The sequence below is a fragment of the Giraffa tippelskirchi genome, chromosome 11 (assembly GCF_054371585.1).
Source record: "Giraffa tippelskirchi isolate mGirTip1 chromosome 11, T2T-mGirTip1v1.2.pri, whole genome shotgun sequence".
Taxonomy (NCBI): Eukaryota; Metazoa; Chordata; class Mammalia; order Artiodactyla; family Giraffidae; genus Giraffa; species Giraffa tippelskirchi.
Window position 1 is genome coordinate 50261104 of NC_137285.1, and position 21667 is coordinate 50282770.

Sequence of the window (21667 nt, forward strand, 5' to 3'; positions counted from 1 at the left end):
TTTAAAATGGATAACCAACAAGGACCTATGGTATAGCACAGGGAGCTCTGTTCAATGTTACATGGCAGCCTGGATGGGAGGGGAGTTTTGATATGTGTATATGTATGGCTGAATCCCTTTGCTGGTCACATGAAATTATCACAATAACATTGTTAATCGGCTATACTCCAATTTAAGTTAAAAAGTTTTTTTGTTTTTTTTTAAAGCAATAAGGGGTTCCTGCGTTCCTTGGCTCAAAGCTATCCTAAGATCACCAATATCTATCATGACATCTAACAACATTCCTGTATCTTAACCATGAGTTTCCCATTCTTCTTATCTTTTCTCTGATTTTCTCTTCCGTTCAATACTCTTAACATTTATGGAGTCAATCAGATATATTTGGCCGATGTTGCTAATTTTCCTGGATTCATGGGTGTATGTGGTATCATGCCAAATACACAGCACGCTTCTAATCTTCCCGTAGCCCTCTCTCAGTTCTTACTATAATGCTTTGGAAATGGTAAAAGGTGAATACCATTTTGAAACAAGTTCAAATGTAAAGTTTGCATAGTAATTTAAATATATAAATAGACATGGCATGCGAAATGTTACTGCTTTTCAGTCTCAGGCAACCAAAGGAAGACAATGACAGGTGATTGTATATTTTGTTTAATACTTGCATTGTTTCTATAGCGCAATTATAGCAATCTTTGAATTGACTTCTCATTACAAATATTTGTCAAGTTTTGTTTCAGAAACATTTTTCCTACTCTCTTGCACATGCACCCAGACACACTACAAAAAACTCATTCATAACACAGTAAGGGCAAACAGTATTCATGTAAACATCTTTCATTGATTTCCCATAATTTAAAAAAACCATAGAATTATAGATATTGAATAAGGCTCATAGATTTAGTTCAAATTCCACAAAAGACCAATCAAAGATGCTCATAAACTGTGATGAGGTTAACTTTTGGTTGCAATAAATGCTGAAAGCATTCCCTTGGCTTCCAATCCTTAAACATACCTCACAACCTAATTGATTTGTTTCAGGATAAAAAGAAAACACAGAAAACGCAGGAGAAAAAACTCTTGAAGTAGGGAGCTCAGAACCATGAACCCAACTCTCTTCTATGATAAGCAGACACTACGTAGTCCCTGTAGTTTCCCAATGCATGAATAGAGATGAATGACAGTCATCCAAAATGTAACCAAGTTGTATATTAAGATACATCAGAACATGTGTACATATTGCTAGTATACACAGTGAAAATTTGTCATCATATTTATCATTTCATTTCACCCAGGACCAAAGTGGAAACAAACAAAACCCACTCAAGTTGACTATCATTATAAAGGAGTGTTCTAGTAAGAGTCAGGGCAGTTGGGAGGTATGTCCTAGGGAGGTGACTGGTCTTGATGTTAAAATGACGTCTAACAATGGTGTGTCAAGTCACAGACAGAGGAAGCAATGATCTGCGTTATCCAAGGATGTCTCTCTCTGGTGGAAAGTTCAGTGCTTGGGTGCATAGTCGCCCAGAGCTGAGACAGGAAGTGGACTGTGCTGAGAAATGGGCCCTGCCTTGCCAGCAGGACCCTCCTCCATCCTCTCTCGAGGTGAAGGCCCGGAGGCAGGGACTGCTGGCAAAACCGTGAAGCCCCACCCGGGGGATCTGAACCCCAACTCCACTCAGGGCAGCCTCCCTGACGTGTGTGACTAGGCAGTAAGGGTGGCGGTGGATGGCGGCCAGAAAACCCGTTCCAAGGTTCCCACGGCCACGTCTGGCTTCTGATTCTGCTGCCCTGCAAAGAAATTGTGCTCCAGATAACTGCACCAGTGTCTCTAATGCCTCTGAGTCACTCCCCGGCCCCCGAAGGCCTGGAGTGATGTCACTAAAGGGTGGACACAACTCCACGAGCACCTAACTTCCACCAGGAAGCAGCTGAGGCACTGGGGAAGCCTACGCGCTCTCTCCACGTCAGGGGCAACAACGCGGGGAAGTTGCCAGGCGTCAGAGTTATTTGTAGGCTTTTGATTCTTTAAAAATCAAAATTGATCTGCATTGTATCTCAATAGACTCAGAGAAGTCTCACCAAAAAATTTTTGCAATTTGTTTAAATAGCACTGGAATAATTCAACTTCATTTAAATATATTCATTCTACCATGAAAATAGTTCATACAAACATCTATTTACATACAAACACATTAAAATTTGTGAAAAGGGTTTCCATCCCTGTGGTTGTATGGCTTGAAATAGTTTTCATTGCTTTGAATATGTCTACACACATTTGGCAAAATAAAACCATAACAATTTAGTATTTTTAAAATAAAAACAGACACCGAAGTTCCAAATTCCTGAAAGAAAAGAAAAAAAAAAATCTATCAAGGTACCTCAAGTAGATGTAAAAATTTCATATATTTTGTGAACCTTTGATCTGCGGCAAATAAACATTACCACTATCAGTCTTGCAACATAGTTTTGCTTGTTTTTCTAAAACAGAAGATGTCTGGATTCTAAATCACTACTCTTAAGACAGAAACTTGAGGCAACTGTTTTAAAACAAAGCACAACAGAAAAACGATACCTTCCTGGAAGATCTTAAATGCAGTTTGCAGTGAGTGATTTAAAATTTCATAGATTAAAGGAAAGTTACTGAAGTGCCACATACGACTCACGGAGAAGACAACCCTTGAACTCACTGTTCACAGTTACTGCAATTTTATGGTTACAACTAAATATTGTCAATGGTTACACTTGGCCTTCACGCTGGCCTTTTTCAGGTTGTTGGTGATGAGGAAATTGTTTTTCAAGTGAGAAGAACCCCCAGAGGGCAGATAAGTTTAAAGACAGCCTCAGACAGGTTCAAAGGGGTCTTCAACAACAAATTTTCTTCTCAGTTTCTCAGGCAGACCAGGGATGAAGCAGGTTAAAATAAGAATAGGTACTGCAAAACTCAAGTCTTCCATGCCAGTAGCTTTTTAATCTCATCATTCCTTTTTCAGAAATTCAGTCCTTACGTTTGTTTTTTTCTGAGTCCATTCAAATGCCCATTTGGGGACATACTCCTACAGATTAGTTCCTATTCCTAACTCTAACACAAGATAATATTTTGTCATAGAAAAGCTGCTAAGGAAAGATCTAGTCATGCAGGAGTTGGACTGAGATGGCTCTGAGTGAATCTCCTGGGGACCATGGCATCACACACCCATCTCAGCGCTGGCCCTTTATGGGGAGTCAGAAAGTTACTCTATCCCCACTACACAGATTCTTCCACATTTCTGTGCTGTTGCTCGTGAAACTACTTGCTTCCTGACACAGTTCCTTCCACAGCGGATATCAAGATTCAGTAGAAAAATACATCCCTCAGCTTTGGCTCAAACGGGGAAAAAACACCCTTATTCCCTCAGCAGTTCATTCCTCGGGGGACCCCAACCCCCTTGACGGTTTTGTCTACCTACAGAACACAGTGACTCTTAGGGCGCCCTCTGACCCCACCCTGTGACGAGGTCTTACATTTAGGAGTGTGTCGGGGGAGGGCGGGGGACAGCAGGAGCGGTAGATTCAGACATGGATGCAGAGTGATGGAGAGAGGTACTCCCAGAGGGAAAGACAGACAGACAGGGCCCCAGGGGTGCACACAGGGGCAGGAGAGGTGGACAGAGGGAGTGGGAGGGAGGGATCAGCTGGTGGGTTATGCAGGCACACTGGGGCATTCTCACAGATGACAGAGAGAGAAGAAAGGGGAGCGCAGGAGAAAGAAGAGCCCGGAGATGCAGAGGGGCTCAGCCTGGGGGCACTGCTTCCTCTGATGTGTCTGAACGTCACAGACACACTGCCGGGGCTCTGAACTCCAGTGTCGTCATTCACGATCTCATCCGAAAAATGGATTTGTGCTGGTTAATCACTACTATTTAATTCACTTCAAGCACTTTTACCAAAAGAAAAGAAAAATTCCATTTGAAGGGGGTAGCCCACTGGTGTAGAAATTATATCCCACGGCAGCCTGAAGTCCTTGGTTTGGGGTCCTGGGTCCTCCCCCTGACTTCACTCCCAACCCCACTGACCAGGGTTAGTTCAAACCATCTTTCTCCGGAGACAGTCACTCACTTTGGGACACGTATGAATGAAAGCACCTGTCGGAATACAAGTCCCAAGACTCCATCCGTCTGTCACAGTTTACTGAACGGTCTCTTTCTACAGAATAGAAGCGATCCTATCCTGGTGCCTTTTAATCTGAAAACTTTTCGGTTCCCTTCATGGAAGATCTTTCTGGCAGCCCTCAGAACTTCTCACAAGTGAACCAGCAGCATATCTCCCTGAAACCAAGGCCACTTAGCTGCTCTCCTGGGGACACAGGGGCTCTGGGAAAGCCTGACCAAGGGAAAGGCTGAATCCTGTGCCTGGAGCAAACTGCCAGAACTGAAAGTTGTGAGCAGCCCTGGATCAAGCACTTCTGTGAAGTTCTTCCCAGAGCATGTGTAACTGACACAAAAGAGCAAACTTCCTCCTGTTTCTTTTCTCTTTTCTAAGCCTTCCCTAGTTACAGGAGCTACAGCGTGGAAGGCTTCAGCTTTCAAGACCAGACTGACTTGGTGACAGGTGCTCTGCTGACAGCTGTGACTTGGAACAAATGTTAATCTCTAGACCGCCCAGCTCCACAGCGAGGCATCTAGGGAAGGCATAGCTGTGGCATGTGGCAAGGGCACTTGCAATAACCCCCAAACTCTCAGAATTCATTCAGAGCAGTCCCAGTTAAATTACAAACCTAATTAGCTAAACTAAAAAACAGGGGGTTTTCTCCTTATTTCTGCAGTTGTGATTACACATGGCTAGCAAAATGACTGAAATGCTATTGATACTGTTGCTTTTAAACTATACAGGTGTTAATCTTAATTCACAAGGCTTTGAAGCAGGTAAATGCTTTGAAATTACAATGATGAAGAGTTTTAGCGGTTAAGGTTTGATTTGTACCTAGTGATCAGTACGTCTCTCTTAATAGTAGCGATTTAAAAAGAAACAAAACAAAGGACTTTCGAATTCTGTATTAGAATTCAAGTTTGCTATTTGACTTTTGAATTCAATGCACTGCGCCACAAGCCAGACTGCTGTATGTTATGTACATTTAATGTGTACTCAAGGAGAAAAAAAATGACTAGCACTATTGAAGGTACTGCAAAATTGCCACAGTTACTGCTTAGAAATACTAATTTCCCTCTCTTCTTTCTTAAAGTATATATTACAACTCTTCCATAACTTAATGCAAACAAAGTAAATTCATTTCTTCTCACATCTTAAAGCAAAGATATCTTTGTTTACATGCGAGAATAATAATTCTATAATAATAGCCTGGCCCTAGAAGCCAGGTCTTTATATTAGGACATGATAATGAAACAATGACAGATCGATAGAAAGAGCCAGAGAGACCTACACACTGGCGCTGACACGAAATCTGTTTGGAAGTTTTCTCTTGTGAAAGATACCTAAGAGAGAGAAGAGGACTAAGAGGTGAACTGACTCAAAAAGTGGGGTTCTGTTCGCTCGGGGGAAAAAACAAAGCCATTCTATTGCAAGAGACAGATCAAAGGTTAAAAGGCAAATTATACTACATTTAGAGAATAAAAATGTAGTAATTCTCCCCTTCGTATGGCGCATATGCAAGTGTGACAGCACAATTTGCATTGGCCATGGAAATAAACCTCATGGAAAAACCACTGACTAAAAATGACTGAAAACCCCCCTTTTTTCCCTTTTTTCAGTCTAATCATTTGGCATCTCTGAAGTGGTACAGATTTAGACTTGAACCACCCAAGAACATCATGCTGTCTTCTGTCAAGTGCTCGACAGCACCTCTCAGGAGGGCGTTGTTGCGAGGCTAGCTAATTTTAAATCTGGTATGAGTAATACAGTCAGACCAAGTTAGTATTCAAGAAAGTTGTAGCGAACGCGGAGTGAGAGGGTGTGATGTCACAGCACGAGCAGTCCCTGGTTGTCCCGTTGTCGGATAAACGTAGTGCATAGATCCAAGTTTCTATTCCAGGTCCCCTGAAGCCCAGAGCCAGGCCTTTCACTTCTGCTGGCTGGCCTGGAAGGCCTTCAGCTCCACCTGGTACCACTCGGGGGCTTCTGGCCCGCTCTTCCCTGGGGGGCTGTGGTCGTAGCCGTAGGCAACGGTGAGTTCCTCGTCGGCCTCCACGGCTCGGAGGGTGCGGATGCATTTGATGGGCCCGAACCGGGGGTGGACAAACCTAGACATCAAGATGCACACAGTCATTCCCGGGTAGACCAGAAGGTCAGACACAAAGGCTAGAGGGGCTGAGACAGAAATCATCCATATGCTGTGTCCTGGACACCAGGGGCAGGTCCTCAGTGTGAGGGTCACAGAGGAACCAGCATCAGCGTTCCCTGGGAGCCTGGTGCTCACAGTGACACCTAGGCTACCCCACCCAGACCTGGCAGTGGAATCTGCATTTTAACACCCCCTCCCCCTCCCCCAGGGGACTCTTATGTGTGCACGCTCAGTTGCTCAGTCATGTCTGACTCTCTGTGGCCCCATGAATGGTAGCCCACCAGTTTCCTCTGTCCTTGGGATTCTCCAGGCAAGAATACTGGAGAGGGTTGACATTTCTTCCTCCAGAGGATCTTCCTGATCCAGGGATCGAACCCTCATTTCCTGCTTCCTGCACTGCAGGCAGATTGTTTACCACTGCATTGAGGCTTAAAAAGCATGGCCCTGGGACTTCCCCGGTGGTCCAGTTGTTAAGACTCTCTGCTTCCAATGCAAGAGGATGGGTTGGATCCCTGGTTCCAACTAAGATCCCACCTGCCATTTGGGATGGCCAAAATAAATAAGTAAGTAAATAAAAAGTATGGCCTTATCTTCCTTTTTGAGCATATTTGGCACGCTGTATTTATAAATCAACAGCCAGGATCTACCCCAAAAATCTGCCTTTAATGAGAAATTGGAAGCATCAGATTACCTGGCTGTGCCTCAGGGCAAGGGGACTTTTGGAGTTCTAAGAGAGAGCCCTGTGGATTTTCAAAAGTAAAAAATGCTGTATTCCATCCTGTACTTCTTGCAGAAGCGTTATTTTCTAGCTTTGAAAGTAAATGAAGATTTCTTTCCAAGAGGGAAGCCCAGACGCTCTGCCATCCTGCTTCTTTCAGATTTCCCTCTGACCCACGCTGTGAAGGGAGAGGCTGGGCTCGTGCTAGGATTATGCTCATCTGCCGAAGGCTCCCAGCCCGGCTCACCTGCACAGCTCCCTGCAGGAGAGCAGGGGCTAAGTAAGTATCAATATATTTGTCTCCTCTAACAAGGGATTCCCAAGTGGCACTAGTGGTAAAGAACCTGTCTGCCAATGCAGGAGATGTAAGAGACTTGGGTTTGATTCCTGGGTGGGGACAATCCCCTGGAGGAGCACATAGCAGTCCATTCCAGTATTCTTGCCTAGAGAATCCCATGGACAGAGGAGCCTGGAGGGCTGCAGGTACATGGAAGGCATGGCCAGAAACAATCTTACATTTTTGTATGCATATGGTTGAATCTGGTTCATTTACAGTTACATTTTGAACAAAGGGCACTGAAACATCACAGAAGGTCCTAGATCCTACGTTAGGTGGCACATGGCGCATGATGGCAAGCGCTCGGTGGGAGAGGTGTGTCTACGGTGTGTGGACATACTTTGTGTGGGATGAAGAGGAACAAACACACCCTCACTTCAAGGGGCCTCATGTCTACCCATCCTGGGTGTCCTGCTCCCTGGCAAGCACACTTGATTTGGGGCTGAAGACTCTGGTGTGAGTCCTGGTTCCAGACGTTATTACTGTCTCCTTCTGGAAACTCACCTCTGCAACTCGGAATCTCACTTTCCTCCTCTGCAATCATAAGACTAGTGATTCTTATCCTCCAAGTGTTCCTGTAGTGACAAAGTGCTGTGCTGTGCTCAGTCACTGCAGTCATGTCTGTCTCTTTGTGACCCTATGTAGCCCGCCAGGCTCCTCTGTCCATGGGATTCTCCAGGCAAGAATACTGGAGTGGGTTGCTATTTCCTTCTCCAGGGGATCTTCCCCACCCAGGGACTGAACCTGCATCTCTTATGTCTCTTGCATTGGCAGGCAGGTAGGTTCTTTACCACTAGCATGTGCCTGGCACAACTGAAGACTCTTATCAGTTACTACGCAGGCAAGCAAGCCTGTGGGTGTGTGAGATTGTGCACATGCACAGACTTCTCAAATGTTCTCTGGCACGAAAGATATTCCTGGACCAGGGATTTGGGAATTACTTATTAAAATCACAACTTCTGGTCTCTAAAATATTTCATTAAAAAATAATACTCCTTGCAGTAGAATATTACTCAGCCACAAAAAAGGAAGAAATATTGCCATTTGCAGCCATGTGGACAGACCTAGAGATTATTATACTAAGTGAAGTAAGTCAGACAAAGACAAATATCATATGATATCACTTATACATAGAATTGAAAAAAAAAGATACAAATGAACTTAATTTACAAAACACAGACTCACAGACATAAAACAAACTTATGGTTACCAAAGGGGAAAGGTGGGGAGGGAGGAGGGATAAATTAGGAGTATGGGATTAATATTAATAGATACACACTACTATGTAGAAAATAAACAATAAGAACCTACTGTACACTATAGGGAACTATATTAAATATCTTATAATAACCTACAAAGGAAAAGCATCTGAAAAAGAATACATATATATATATATGAATCATTTTGTCATACACCTGAAACTAACACAGTATTGTAAATCAGATACTTCAAAAAAAAAAATACTCCTGAAATGGAGCTCTAGTTAACCTTGTGGTACACCAAAAAAAAAAAATCCCACAAGAAGCCTAAGATTTCCCTTATTATCCTCTTGCATTTTCATTTTCCTACTCGTTTTCATTATTTTCAGAGTAGAAAATAGACAGACTGAAAACAAAGAACTCAGTCTCAGGTGCCGATTCTTCAAGGCAGCCCTAAAGCACAGAGGTTAAGAGCACTTCACTTTGACAAGACCCCTGTGTTTCTTGTCCCTGATCTGAGATACTGGTAATAATCACCGGTAATACTGGAGGCCCCACGAAGTTACTGGGAAGACTGAATGACATCGTGCACAGAAGCCTGTGCACAGTACTGGCCTGGAGAAAGCGCTCAGGAAACACTGGGCAAGATCAGCCCTCAGACCAAGCCTCTGACCGTGCAGTCGGCTCCTTGTTGATGAGTAAGCTACATCTACAGCAAGGAAAGCAGTTCCTGTCTGTCCATTTGGCACACTGTACTGGACTACAGTTAAAACAGCTTACAGAAGTTGTTGTTCTGTGTTAAAGTGTGCATAACAGTACCAATGATTTTAGAAACAAATGAATCCCATGGACTGATATCTGAATGTTCTATCTGATTATTATTCAGGTAGTCTCTCCTAGGGCTTCTCAGGTGGTGCTCGTGGTAAAGAACCCACCTGCTAAGGCAAGAGACATAAGAGATGCAGGTTTGATCCCTGGGTCAGATCCCCTGCAGGAGGGCATGGCAATCCACTCCAGTGTTCTTGCCTGGAGAATCCCATGCACAGAGGAGCCTGGCAGGCTTCAGTCCATAGAGTCGCAGAGTTGGACGCACCTCAAGTGATTTGGCACAGTCTCTCCATGACCCCAAATAATCAATCATTCACATTGGGCTTGAAAAAAAAATTCTGAGGAGGGACTTGATTTTGCACAAATGGTTCCTTCTCTTTTCTCCTGTGCTCTCTTACTTTTGATGAGAAAAATCATATCCTTTCCATGAAATCACAAAACTCATTCGTTTTAAGGGGCAGCCTAAGTAGCATTTATAATCCTTCGTTACCACGGGTTTAAATGGTTGTTGTTCAGCTGTGTGCAGCCTGGAACGATGCTTTGGCCTAATTTACATTGGCCATGAAAGCCTTGGAGTTAATAACAGTGTCAGTTTCATTTCACATGACACATGTCCTTTGCCATTTCTACTTGCCCTTTAAACAGAAGTTGTAGCTTCAGTACTTGGTACTGGCTGCCAAGGAGAGCAAGTCACTGCCAGAACAATTTTAAAGCCATCTCAGGGATGCAAGAAGGGACACTTGAATCCTGGCACTTCTCCTACAGATTAAATGCACACGATCTGATCCCGCTTATGTTAACAAGCAAGAGGACCAAGCAACAGCAAACTACAGCTGAGCAGAAAAGATTGCACACGGCTCCTGGCTGCTAGGAGGAACTGTCATCCTCAGGCTGAGCTAAGGACAGCGGTGACATGGAATCTCAGCTCTACCTTTAAGGAATAGTCAGAGATGCTTGACTTTGGGAAGACATTTTGAGAGCACATGAAAACCACTATGATATTTGCAGGACTACTATGTGGAAGAGAGATTGACGTTGTACACAAGAAGAAAAGGGATAATTAGGGCCAAGGGCTGGAGAGTACAGGGAAACCCACTGGGGCTCAATAGAAAGCACTTTCTAGTCACCAGAGCCCAACAGCTAACTCCATAATATGTATTTGTTTGTCCAGACAGCTGCCTTTGTGGATAATGGTAAGGTTCTCATCCATGGAGGTTTCCAAGAGGTTCACTGTGCCATTGGAAGGGGAGGCTCAAACTGAAAGGGATTATTTGATTTTTTAAAACTAATGACAGTGGTGAGATGTAGTTCATGTTTCAAACTGTGATGTTGGAGAAGACTCTTGAGAGTCCCTTGGACTGCAAGGAGATGCAACCAGTCCATCCTAAAGATCAGTCCTAGGTGTTCACTGGGAGGACTGATGTTGAAGCTGAAACTCCAATACTTTGGCCACCTGATGTGAAGAGCTGACTCATTTGAAAAGACCCTGATGCTAGGAAAGATTGAGGGCAGGAGGAGAAGGGGACAACAGAGGATGAGATGGTTGATTGGCATCACTGATTCAATGGACATGGGTTTGGATGGACTCCGGGAGTTGGGATGGTCAGGGAGGCCTGGCGTGCTGCAGTTCATGGGGTCGCAGAGTCAGACACAACTGAACTGAACTGAAAATTCACCCATTTAATGTGTACAATTCAGTGGTTTTCAGTTGTGCAACCACAGCCACTAACTTTGGAAGCCTCAAACATATATACAATGGACTGTTAAAAAAGAATGAAATAATGTCATTTGTAGCAACGTGGGTGGCCTAGAGTTTGTCATACTGAGTGAAGTAAGTCAGAGAAAGAGGAATATGATATGATATCACTTACACATGAAATCTAAACAAGTGATACAAACAAAAACTTATTTACAAAACAGAAATGGACTCACAGACTTAGAGAATGAACTTATGGTTACCAGAGGGGAAGGGTGAGGAAAAGGGATAGTTAGGGAGGTGGAGATTGCCATGTATACACTGCTATATTTTAAATGGATAACCAACAAGGACCTGCTGTATAGCACATGGAACTCTGCTCAAGGTTATGTGGCAGCCTGGATGGGAGGGGACTTTGGGGGAGAATGGATGCATGTATATGTATGGCTGAGTCCCTTTGCTGCTGAATTGAAACTACCATAACCTGTTAATCAGCTACACTCCAATATAAAATTACAAAAAGGAATTTCCACGCTCATTAGCCATCAACTTTTGCTCCCCCAACCCCAGCCCCTAGCTCTAGGCAAGCACTGATGGGCATTCTGTGTCTGGGGCTATAGAGGACTGTTCATACAAATGGAATCAAACACCACACAGTCTTTAGTGACTGGCTCCTTGTATGTTTTCAAAGGCTCATCCCTGTTGTTGCATGTGTCGGTATTTCATTCCTCTTGGCTGTCAAATGACAGGGACTCTGATTTTATAGGTTTTTTTCCCTAACACCCAGACTTCATGCCCTAGGTTTAGGATTTTACAGTCCTCCTTCCTTTCACATCATAAAAGGATTCCCTAATCTCTACAGTGCAATTTCAATTTGTACTATTACTTCCAATGACACTATCCTTAATTTTCCAGAATAAGAGAGCTGAAGAACAGAAAAAGCCACAATAAAACAGCAGCCACGAAGTATAGTATTTCCACAGCATGTCTACTCTTTGAAGCACTTTTCTATTTCTGAGTTTCAAGTAATAAGCATGAGTAGTCCCCTGGCAAAGACCCTCTGATATTCTAAGGGAGCCACCTTCCCTGGGGCTCTGAGGTGCCCTCCTCGTTCTCGGGGCCCCGCGGTGCTGGCAGCTTGGTGTCCTACTCACATGTCATAGATACAGTTTGGAGTGAAGGAGTGATTTGCCTTGTGTCCCAAGGAGGCACAGTACTTGGATACATGGTTGTAGGGCTCAGGCACATCAATGACCGTTTCCTCGTCAAGGGAGAGGGTGTTCCCATTGAGAGCCCAGTCCCTGCTGTCAACCTGCAGAAAACAAGAAAGTGAATATTGGAAACGCGCTTCCTCCTAGGAACTGAAAGGCCACTGGAGATATTAACTCATTTATCCCTAACCTCATGGTTTCAGTGCCACATATATGGCAAAAGCCTAAAGCACCGGTCCCCAGCCTTTCTGACAACGGGGACCGGTTTTGTGGAAGACAATCCTTCCATGGATCAGAGTGGGGGGATGGTTTCACGATGATTCAAGTGTATTACATTTATTGTGCACTTTATTTCTGTCATTATTACATCAGCTCCACCTCAGATCATCAGGCAATAGATCCTGGAGGTTGGGGACCCCTGGCCTAAGGCATCCTTTGCACTTTGATGGGGCACACTCCACACACCAATGGTGGGAAGGGCATGCATGAGCAGTGCAGGGCAGCTCAACTTACTATTTATTTTTAAAGTAATTTAATTAATTAATTAATTGATTGATCGATTTTTGGCTGTGCTGGGTCTTTGTTGCTGCATGGGCTTTTCTCTAGTTGCAGTGAGCAGGGGGCTACTCTCCAGCTGTGGTGTGCAGCTTCTCATTGTGGTGGCTTCTCTTTTTGCTGAGCACAGGCTCTAAGGCAAGCGGACTTCAGTAGTGAGGCACATGGGCTCAGTAGTTGCGGCTCCTGCACTCTAGAGCATAGGCTCAGTAGTTGTGGCACCCAGGCTTAGTTATTCTGTGGCATGTGGGATCTTCCCAGATCAGGGATAGAACCTATGTCTCCTGCATTGGCAGGTGGAGTCTTTACCTCTGAGCCACCAGAAAGTGAAAAGTGAAAGTGTTAGTTGCTCAGTCATGTCTGACTCTTTGTGACCCCATGGACTGTAGCCCACCAGGCTCCTCTGTCCATGTGAATTTCCCAGGCAAGAATACTGGAATGGGTTGCCAATCCCTTCTCCAAGGGATCTTCCCCACCCAGGGATCAAACCTGGATCTCCTGCATTGCAGGCAGATTCTTTACCATCTGAGCCACAGGGAAGCCCATAAGCCACCAGAGAAGTCTTCAGCTTACTATTAATTAACTTTCCCTTATTTTATATAAAAAAGGAATTTGGGAGGTGTTTAGGTCATGGAGGCAGGTAGAGCCCTTATGAATAAGACCAGAGTTCTTATAAGAGACCCCCGAGAGCTCCCTCATCCCTCCTGCCATGTGTAGTTATAGCAAAAAAAGGGACATCAATGAAGCAGGAAGCAGGCTCTCACCAGACACTGAATCGGTTGGCACCTTGATCTTTGACTTCCTGGCTTCTAGAACCGCAAGAAAGAAGTTTCTGTTGTTCATAAGCTACCTAATCTACAATGTCTTTGCTATAGCAGTCTGAGGTTGGCTGTAGAACGATATCTGAGCAATTTTATAAAAAAGCCTAGCCTTTTGTTCCTTTATAGTCTTAGTGAACACTTAAGTAAAAGGACTAATGAGAAAATTAAGGGTGTCTGAAACAAAGGCCTTTAACCAATCAAACTGCGTTCCCACTTCCACCCCACTCACCTCTTGGTGCGTAATTCGGACTCCATTGTAAAAAGACATAACAGTATTGGGTCCCGCAGCTACCTTTGAAAACAGCCCTTCTCCAGCACTGGAAATGAGAGATTCAGCAACATAAACCCTAAAAAGAAAAAAAAGGCAAATGATTTGTTTTAGTTTGATATAGCGTCTCTTACTAACCACCCAAATACCGTCATGGCTACAGAATCCAAAATGCCAGTTCATAGTAATCCAATGAGGAAGAAAGAAAAAGTGAAATACAGATTTTGGCACTGAAAACTGGAGAACGGTGTATACTTATGACTCTCATTGCTCTCTAATAAAGGGATTATTAGTATATATTCACAAAGTAACTCAGTGCTTGATATAAGGTTTTTAAAATTTTGTGTGTTTTAATTAATGACAATTTCCACTGTCTTCTTGGACTAGGCAAACATTTCCCAAAGCTAATTAAAGCTATACCCAAGTTTCTCAACCCTAAGATGACTCTTCTACATAAAAGAGTGACAAATAATTAATAAAAGATACTCAATAAGTACTTCCCAACAAAGGAGTTTATAACAGATTAGCTAACTCTGGCCCAAGGATCAAATCTGGCTGTTGTCTGTTTTTGTAAATAAAGTTTTATTGGGACACATTCACACCTATTTGTTCAGTATTATCTATGACTGCTTTGGCATTACAAAGCTGACTTGAGTAGCTGCTGTAGCAACTCACAAAGCCTAAAATATTGACCACGTGGTCCTTTACAGAACAAGTTTGCCAAGTGCTGGTTTTAAGAAGATAGAACTCATAATTACAGAACAAGATTTATTAAGAGAGTGAGTGCGTGCATGTTAAGTCGCTCAGTTGTGTCTGACTCTTCATGACCCCAAGGACTGTAGCCTGCCAGGCTCCTCTGTCCACAGGATTTCCCAGGCAAGAACAGTGGACTGGGTTGCCATTTCCTTCTCTAGGGGATCTTCCCGATCCAGGAATCGAACTCACATCTCCTATGGCTCCTGCATTGGCAGGCAGATCCTTTACCCCTGCACCACCTGGGAAGCCTCTTATTAGGAAAGTACATGCCCCAATCACATAATTTCAGTTATTCCAGTCCCTGTGGTAGATAAAGAGTCTGGGGGAAATAGTCATTTGGAATTTTTGTTATGTAGATCTTCTGCTTATTTGGTGGGCTGGAAGGCTGAATTATTGCTTCCACCTCCTGACTCTCTCCCTGGGACAGAGTTATTCTGATCCTTGGTCATGTGACTGCCCTTCAGCTTGCATGGAGGTCCCTGCCCAACTGACTTGGTCCTGGCTGTGTGATCTGCTTTGCCACTAGGCAGAAGTGACTACAAAGCTAGGTCTTGGGTGTTAAGAAGCATGGCAAGTTTCTGCCAGCTTCCTTGAGCTTCCATTCATCTCCACAAGGAGAAGATGCCCCAGGGGGCTGTTGTTTGCTTAGCCTGAGTCTTGGAATAAAGGCATGTGAGACAGAACGGAACCCAACTTGAAACCTGGAGCACAGCCTAGTCCAGCTGAGCCGAGTGGAACCCAGTCAAAAATGGCTGAGCCTCAGCCAATCTACAGAAGTATGAGCGCAAAAGAAAATATTTGCTTTCATAAATTGCTGGTAGTCTGAGGCTACTGTTTTGTGGCATTATCACAATGACAGTAACAAAAAAAGACAGATACATACGGTTAGGGTACTGTTGTGTTTGGGGGCTAACAAAAACCGAATCTTTCTCTCTGCAAACAGGCCAGAGCCTCATCTCAAGAAAGAGGCCATTCATTCATTGTGACATTGTAGTGTCAGCCCTGTCAGTTAAACCAGGGAAGAGGCCTTTTCTCAGATGCAGACAGAAGAGAAACTGAATGGAAGCCATGATTACAGGGTGAGGCCAAGAGAAAGTCAACTGCAGATGGCACACTTACCCACAAACAGGCCAGTCACTGGGGGATACGAACCCCAGTCAAGAGACCAGAGAAAGCCATTCCAGGAATCCAGAGCTACAGTTTAGCTAGCTTGTCAGATGGAATGGGGCTTGACACTCTGGAACGGAGCTTACAGAACTGTAATTTGTAAGCTGGAATGTTTTTATGCTTCTTACGTTTTATTTACTCCTGTCGTCCCTTAGTGGATAAAGAAATTATCTTGTGCTCCAGACCCTCTCAGCTGGGCTAAGTAAAGCAGCAGACATCTGGTCCTGCCTCGAGTAGAGTTTTCAAGAGTGTGAAATGCTCCCGAGGGGCTAGTAGAGGCTGCACAGCCAGAGCCCCAGGAAAGCGGACACCTGGGCAGGGTGTAACGGGCTGCCTGACCCAACTGCTGTCCCTCTGTAGAAGCTTCACTCCGGGACCGACACACAGGCTGTTCTGTGCTTTATGGGAAGAGAAACTCTCTTACAGGAACAGATGCTGTATGACCATAAAAATACTCTTTCTCAGAATACACATTTTTTTTCTGCTAGGGAACTCAGCCTGAGTAGAGGGCCACCAAGGAGCAATAATTCCCACCACAAGAGTTATTTAATCTCACATAAATGATGCCATTAAATCCACAAGGGAACAATTACCTCTCTGATTCATATGGATCCGGGAGAAGAGCATTGGTAGAAATGCAAGATGAAGTTGACTTATCAAAGTGGTACACCGAACCTAAAAGCAAACAGAAATGTCAGTACAGGCCCAGAGTCAGGGAAGCGCATCCAAAACATGTCTCTCTATCAATGGGACCAGCATATGTTAAACAATGCAAAATGTTACTCAAGTTAGACCAACTAGAATGAAATTCTTCAGTATAAATGGAGAGCTTTTTTAAATAATAGTTTTTCATGATAAGAAAGTTTACTTATCCTGAGTAAATGTGCAAACACGATGAAATTCTTAGCTTCACTCTCCATCATATTTATTATGCATCTCTTGGTGACTATAAACATTCATTATTTTTAAGAGAATTTATTATTGTAAATACATAAATCCCAACCCATTTTGTCACCTAGTAAAAGATATGCATATGGGTTTTCTTTCTTTTGCTGAATATCCTAGTGGAAAAAATACAGAGAGATACTTAGGAAAAAGTTAATCTTTTAAAGTAATAATTTTTTATTACTCCTGAAATGCTTTCACTATGTTCAGGAATATAATAATGAAGATGGATACCATGTTACAAAGCATAATTTACTTTCACTCTTTCATTCTTTAAATATCTGGAATTACATGAGTGACCTACATCTAAGCATCATCCAACCCACTGGTAGAACTCATGCTGTACTTCTAAGATCATTTCTAATTTGAGAATCGTTAAGTATAATAAATATTGTCATAACATCAAATATTCTTATACAAGGGGATTAAAATCTGATGTTTCATTTGTTGAACTTTGTGATGCTGAATTGAGTTGCTAAAATATATTTTTAGGTTATTATTGAATACAGCAATTGGGTGCTTAGTAGATGGCATGGGTACCAGATGATAATGTTAATTCTAATTAAAATACGTGATAGGATGAAATAGTTGCTGGCTGGCTAGATAACATGCTTTTTACAAGCAGGTTTACACCAGTAATTACAGACTGCTGTGCAAAATATAAATGGATAGTTTTCAGATTTGTTCTGGAGTTTTGTTATCAGGTCTTCACAGCCATGAGGAGTATCTCTTAAAATTCCATTTTTGCTTTTGAATTGTCTTTATTCACATGATTTAAAAGCTGCTTGTGTAATTAAAATTTTTAATCGAGAAAAAGCTTTGTCATGAAAACCTGGGATCTCTCTCTGGTTGGATAAGATTGGATAGTAGTTTTAAATTTTCCTTGTGGTTTTTTTCACATTAGACACAGTCTGTAGAATCCAACCACCCACCCTTGGCAATTGTCTCCTTCACTAAAAATAAACATTCAGCCTCACCAGAATTAAGAACAGACTGCTTTTGATAAAGCATTAACAAAGTCATCTTATTTCTATTAAAGTGGTTCAGAAACCAATTAGTAATTTATTCCAGAAACCAAGGCACACAGCCACTCTAGAATTGACGTTAGTTCTCTGTAAAGAATTAGCCTCCAAGAACCCTCCCAAAGCACAAGGAAGACATACGGTGTTCCAAAGGCTAATAAGTAAAGAAACAAGTTTACTCCTGAAAAGTCAATTATTTTAGGCACTAAGGCATCATAAATTATCCATTAAGCAGTTCCTAAGTAGTTACCAATGGTTACCAGGTCCTCTTTCTTTCTTTCTTTTTAATACAATCAAAACCCAAATTAATGTCTCAGACTAAAAGTCTGAGATCAGTCCATGTCACAATCCAGATCAGTCCGTATCACAGACCATTTGAGTATTTTGAAGAGAGAGAATTTAATACAGGGAATTGGTTACACAGAAGATGAGAGCTGAGAAGCCAAAGAAGGCAATGAAGAGCCCAGAAACTATCAAGAGCAGAAAGCCATCACCCTGAGTCACAGGAGCAGTGTTAGTCACTCAGTCACGTCCGACACTCTGTGACCCCATGGACTGTAGCCTGGCAGGCTCCTCTGTCCACAGAATTTTCCAGGCAAGAATACTGGAGTGGGTTGCCATGCTCTTCTTCAGGGGATCTTCTCCACCCAGGGATCGAACCCAGATCTCCTGCATTGGCAGGCAGATTCTTTACTGTCTGAGCCACAGAGACATCCCTGGAGCTCTGGAGCTGGGGGTGCCCAGGGAAGCTGGAGTCATGGGGAGCCGTCGTGCTAGGAGATGGAATCAGGAGACAGGCCCCTGCTGGGGACTCTACTGGACACACAGCGGGCTTCTCCCTGCTCCTGTCCCTGGTCTGTGGCCAAATCCAGACAGAAGCCGGAGGCACAGAGCCTGGGAAACGCACCAGGCAAGGGGTAGACACTCCTGCCTGCAGTAAAACAGGGCAGGGAAGGCTGAGAACCAGCACACGACCGATGAAAGGAAGTTCAAACCAGAAAAAAAAAAGCCACATTTCCAAACCAAACATTTCTGTGGAATACACGTCCTATTGTGCAGAAATTCTCCTAAGAACGCTCATCTCCTTTCCTTAGACTAAAACTTTCCTCGCATATGTGCTAAGTGCCAACTACACATAAAACACCATGTTGGGGGCTGTGCAGATACAAGCAGGAGTCATATCATATCCTTCCTGCTTTCAAGGAGTCAATGTGTCTTCTCCAACGCTGACCGTCCCACCCTCTGCTCCCTTAGACAGGCCTGTGCTCCAGGCCAACTGAGGGTACCCTCTCCTCCCTCTCTTCCCCTGCCATTGGTACTATGACCTGGGACTGCAGTTCATCCATTCACTTGACAAACATTACTTCTAAGAGGGGAGCCAAGCCATAAGGATGGGACAGGCAAGGATTCCCCTTGCAGTCCAGTGGTTGGGACTCTGCACTGTCACCGCCAAGGGCCCAGGTTCAACCCCTGGTTGGGGAACTATGATCCTGCAAGCTGCATGGCACGGCCAAAAAAATAAAAACTAATAAGGACCTATTTTATATTGCAGGGAACTCTACTCAATACTCCAATGGCCTATATGGCAAAACAATCTAAAAAAGAGTGGATATATGTGTGGGCATAACTGATTCACTTTGTTGTACACCTGAAACTAACACAACATTGTAAATCAACGATATTCCAATAAAAATTTAAAGAATTAAATTAAAAAAATGAAACTTCTGATTTAATAGTCCTGAAGGGGGCCTGACAACCTGCATTTCTAAGAAACATTCAAGTGATGCTGATAAATGCACTAAAAAAGAGAGGGAATAGGCATTAGCCAGGGAATGGAATTGCTATGTAAAGAGGCAAAGAAATGAGGAGGGAAGAAATTCCAGGCAGAGGCACAAGAAAACTCAGCAAGAAGTGTGGAGAGAGAGAAGCAGTTTGTTGATCCAAAAGCACAGAGAGAAAGGAGAACGCAGCTAGGAGGGTTTTAGGTGAGACCCTCGCATCCCGTTTCCTCCTCCCCCAACCATGGGACCAGGAGCCACGTGACCCTGAAAGCCCTCATCTGTCAGCCAGCCAGTGGTTCAGTACCTGTAACTGGAGGAGGAAGGAGACAGAAATAAAAGGGGCAGAACATAGAGCAGAGACTGGGCCTGGTTCCTCCCAGTCACCCAGAGCAACTGTGCTTTCTGAGCTCTTTGAGACCCAAATTGTTCAACCTAGCCTTAAAAGAACAGAGGCCTGCTGGAATCTTGCCAATAAATCCACCCCTCCTTTTCTTGTCTTCAGTGAGTTTGAAGAGGGTGCTTGCTATTTGCATCCAGGAGTTCTAAGAAAAACCATAATTCCCCTGAGACTGATCACTCTCACTTTTCAAAATGTGTTTCATACTTATACCAAGAGGAGTGTAATAACCACAATAACTTCCCTGATGGGGTTTTATGGTAGGTGCCAATATCTGTATTTTATAATGAAGAAACAGGTTCTAAAAGGATAAGTAACCTCCCCCAAGCCATAATACAGTAAATGTTGGAGATAAGACTCGAATGAGGTGAGTCTCAAGTTCAAGACTCCTGCCACTAAAAGTGTTGCCATTTCTGAAGTTTTAAAATCTGCATCACCAACTGGGATCTTCCCCTGGCCGGAGTCTCCTCATTTCTAAACATTCTAACACTGTCTCCTATTGAAATGGACATGAAGAGTGCAGATATTAGAGTTTAAAGTTGAAAGATTACCATTACACTTAAAAACAACAACAACAACAACAACACTTCATTGTGGAATGACTAAATTTACAGAAAAGTTGCAAACATAGTACAGAGAGCACCTGATGCCCCTCACTGTTTCTCCTAATGTTAATTTCTTATGTTACATGGTACCTTTGTCCAAATTAAGAAACCAACATAGCGTTACTATTGAGTGAACTCCAGACTTTATTCAGATTTCACCAGTTTTTCCACGAATGTCCTTTTTCCGTTCCAGGATCCAATCCAGACTCCCATACTGCATTTAAAATGCCTCAATTTTTAACTTAAAAAAACAAAAACGGAGACATTTATAACAGCCCAAGTTGGAGCTAAATGTAAAGTGCTAGGTTTCCTATTTTTGGACAACCACCCTTTGGAGAATCTCCTTCCAATCCAAAGAGCTAAATATTATCTAGGCCTAGCAATGCCTAGATGCACTATCTTTCCTACTTTATTCTTCTTATACCTTAACTTAGATTGGAAATACATATATGTCGGGAAGATACCCTGGAGAAGGAAATAGCAACCCACTCCAGTATTCTTGCCTGGAAAATCCCATGGACAGAGGAGTCTGGTGGGCTACAGTCCATGGGGTCACAAAGAGTCAGACACAACTGAGCACTTCATTTTCACTTTCATACATTGTTTTCAACGAATCAGACCAATTTAGCTTTCTTAATATTGTGCCATTCAGAATACAAAACCTTGATTTTTTTCTTTGTATATTTTCCAGATTTTCTACAGTAAATAATTTTGTAATAAGAAAAAAAGTTTGGTGCCATCCCGTACTTCTAAAAGGAAACAGGACTTTTTCTAACACGGAGACCAACAGGCTCATTTGTGCATGGAGTATGTCTTCCAAGAAGATGCTAGACTTTCCCCTCCCCCCGCTCGCATCGCTCAGCATGTGAGATCTTAGCCAATCAGGGTTTGAACCCATGCTTGCTGCAGTGGAAGCACAGCGTCTTAACCACAGATCACCAGGAAAGTCTCGATGTTAGACTTTGAAGAGAGCCCAGGTGCCAATGTGCATTTACCTTCCCCAATCGGAACTCAGGTAGATTCAGTGTTACAACTTGGAGATCTACCTAATTTGATTCTTTATCAATTAAGTCATTAAACTGTAGGG

At 43.2% G+C, this 21667-nt stretch overlaps 1 protein-coding gene across 2 annotated transcripts in view; it reads right to left on the reverse strand.

The window, feature by feature from the left end:
• Nucleotides 1-635: 635 nt before the first annotated feature.
• The window catches only part of SETD7 (SET domain containing 7, histone lysine methyltransferase), a 52103-nt gene continuing 31071 nt past the window's right edge, over nucleotides 636-21667 (reverse strand). For both annotated transcript variants that reach the window (XM_081540609.1, XM_081540608.1), the window contains exons 6-9: nucleotides 16424-16505; nucleotides 13869-13986; nucleotides 12207-12364; nucleotides 636-6233 (exon numbers count right to left, since the gene is read on the reverse strand). In XM_081540609.1, the coding sequence (XP_081396735.1) occupies nucleotides 6053-6233; nucleotides 12207-12364; nucleotides 13869-13986; nucleotides 16424-16505 (539 nt within the window). In that variant the 3' untranslated portion in view covers nucleotides 636-6052. The remainder of the gene's footprint in view (nucleotides 6234-12206; nucleotides 12365-13868; nucleotides 13987-16423; nucleotides 16506-21667) is intronic.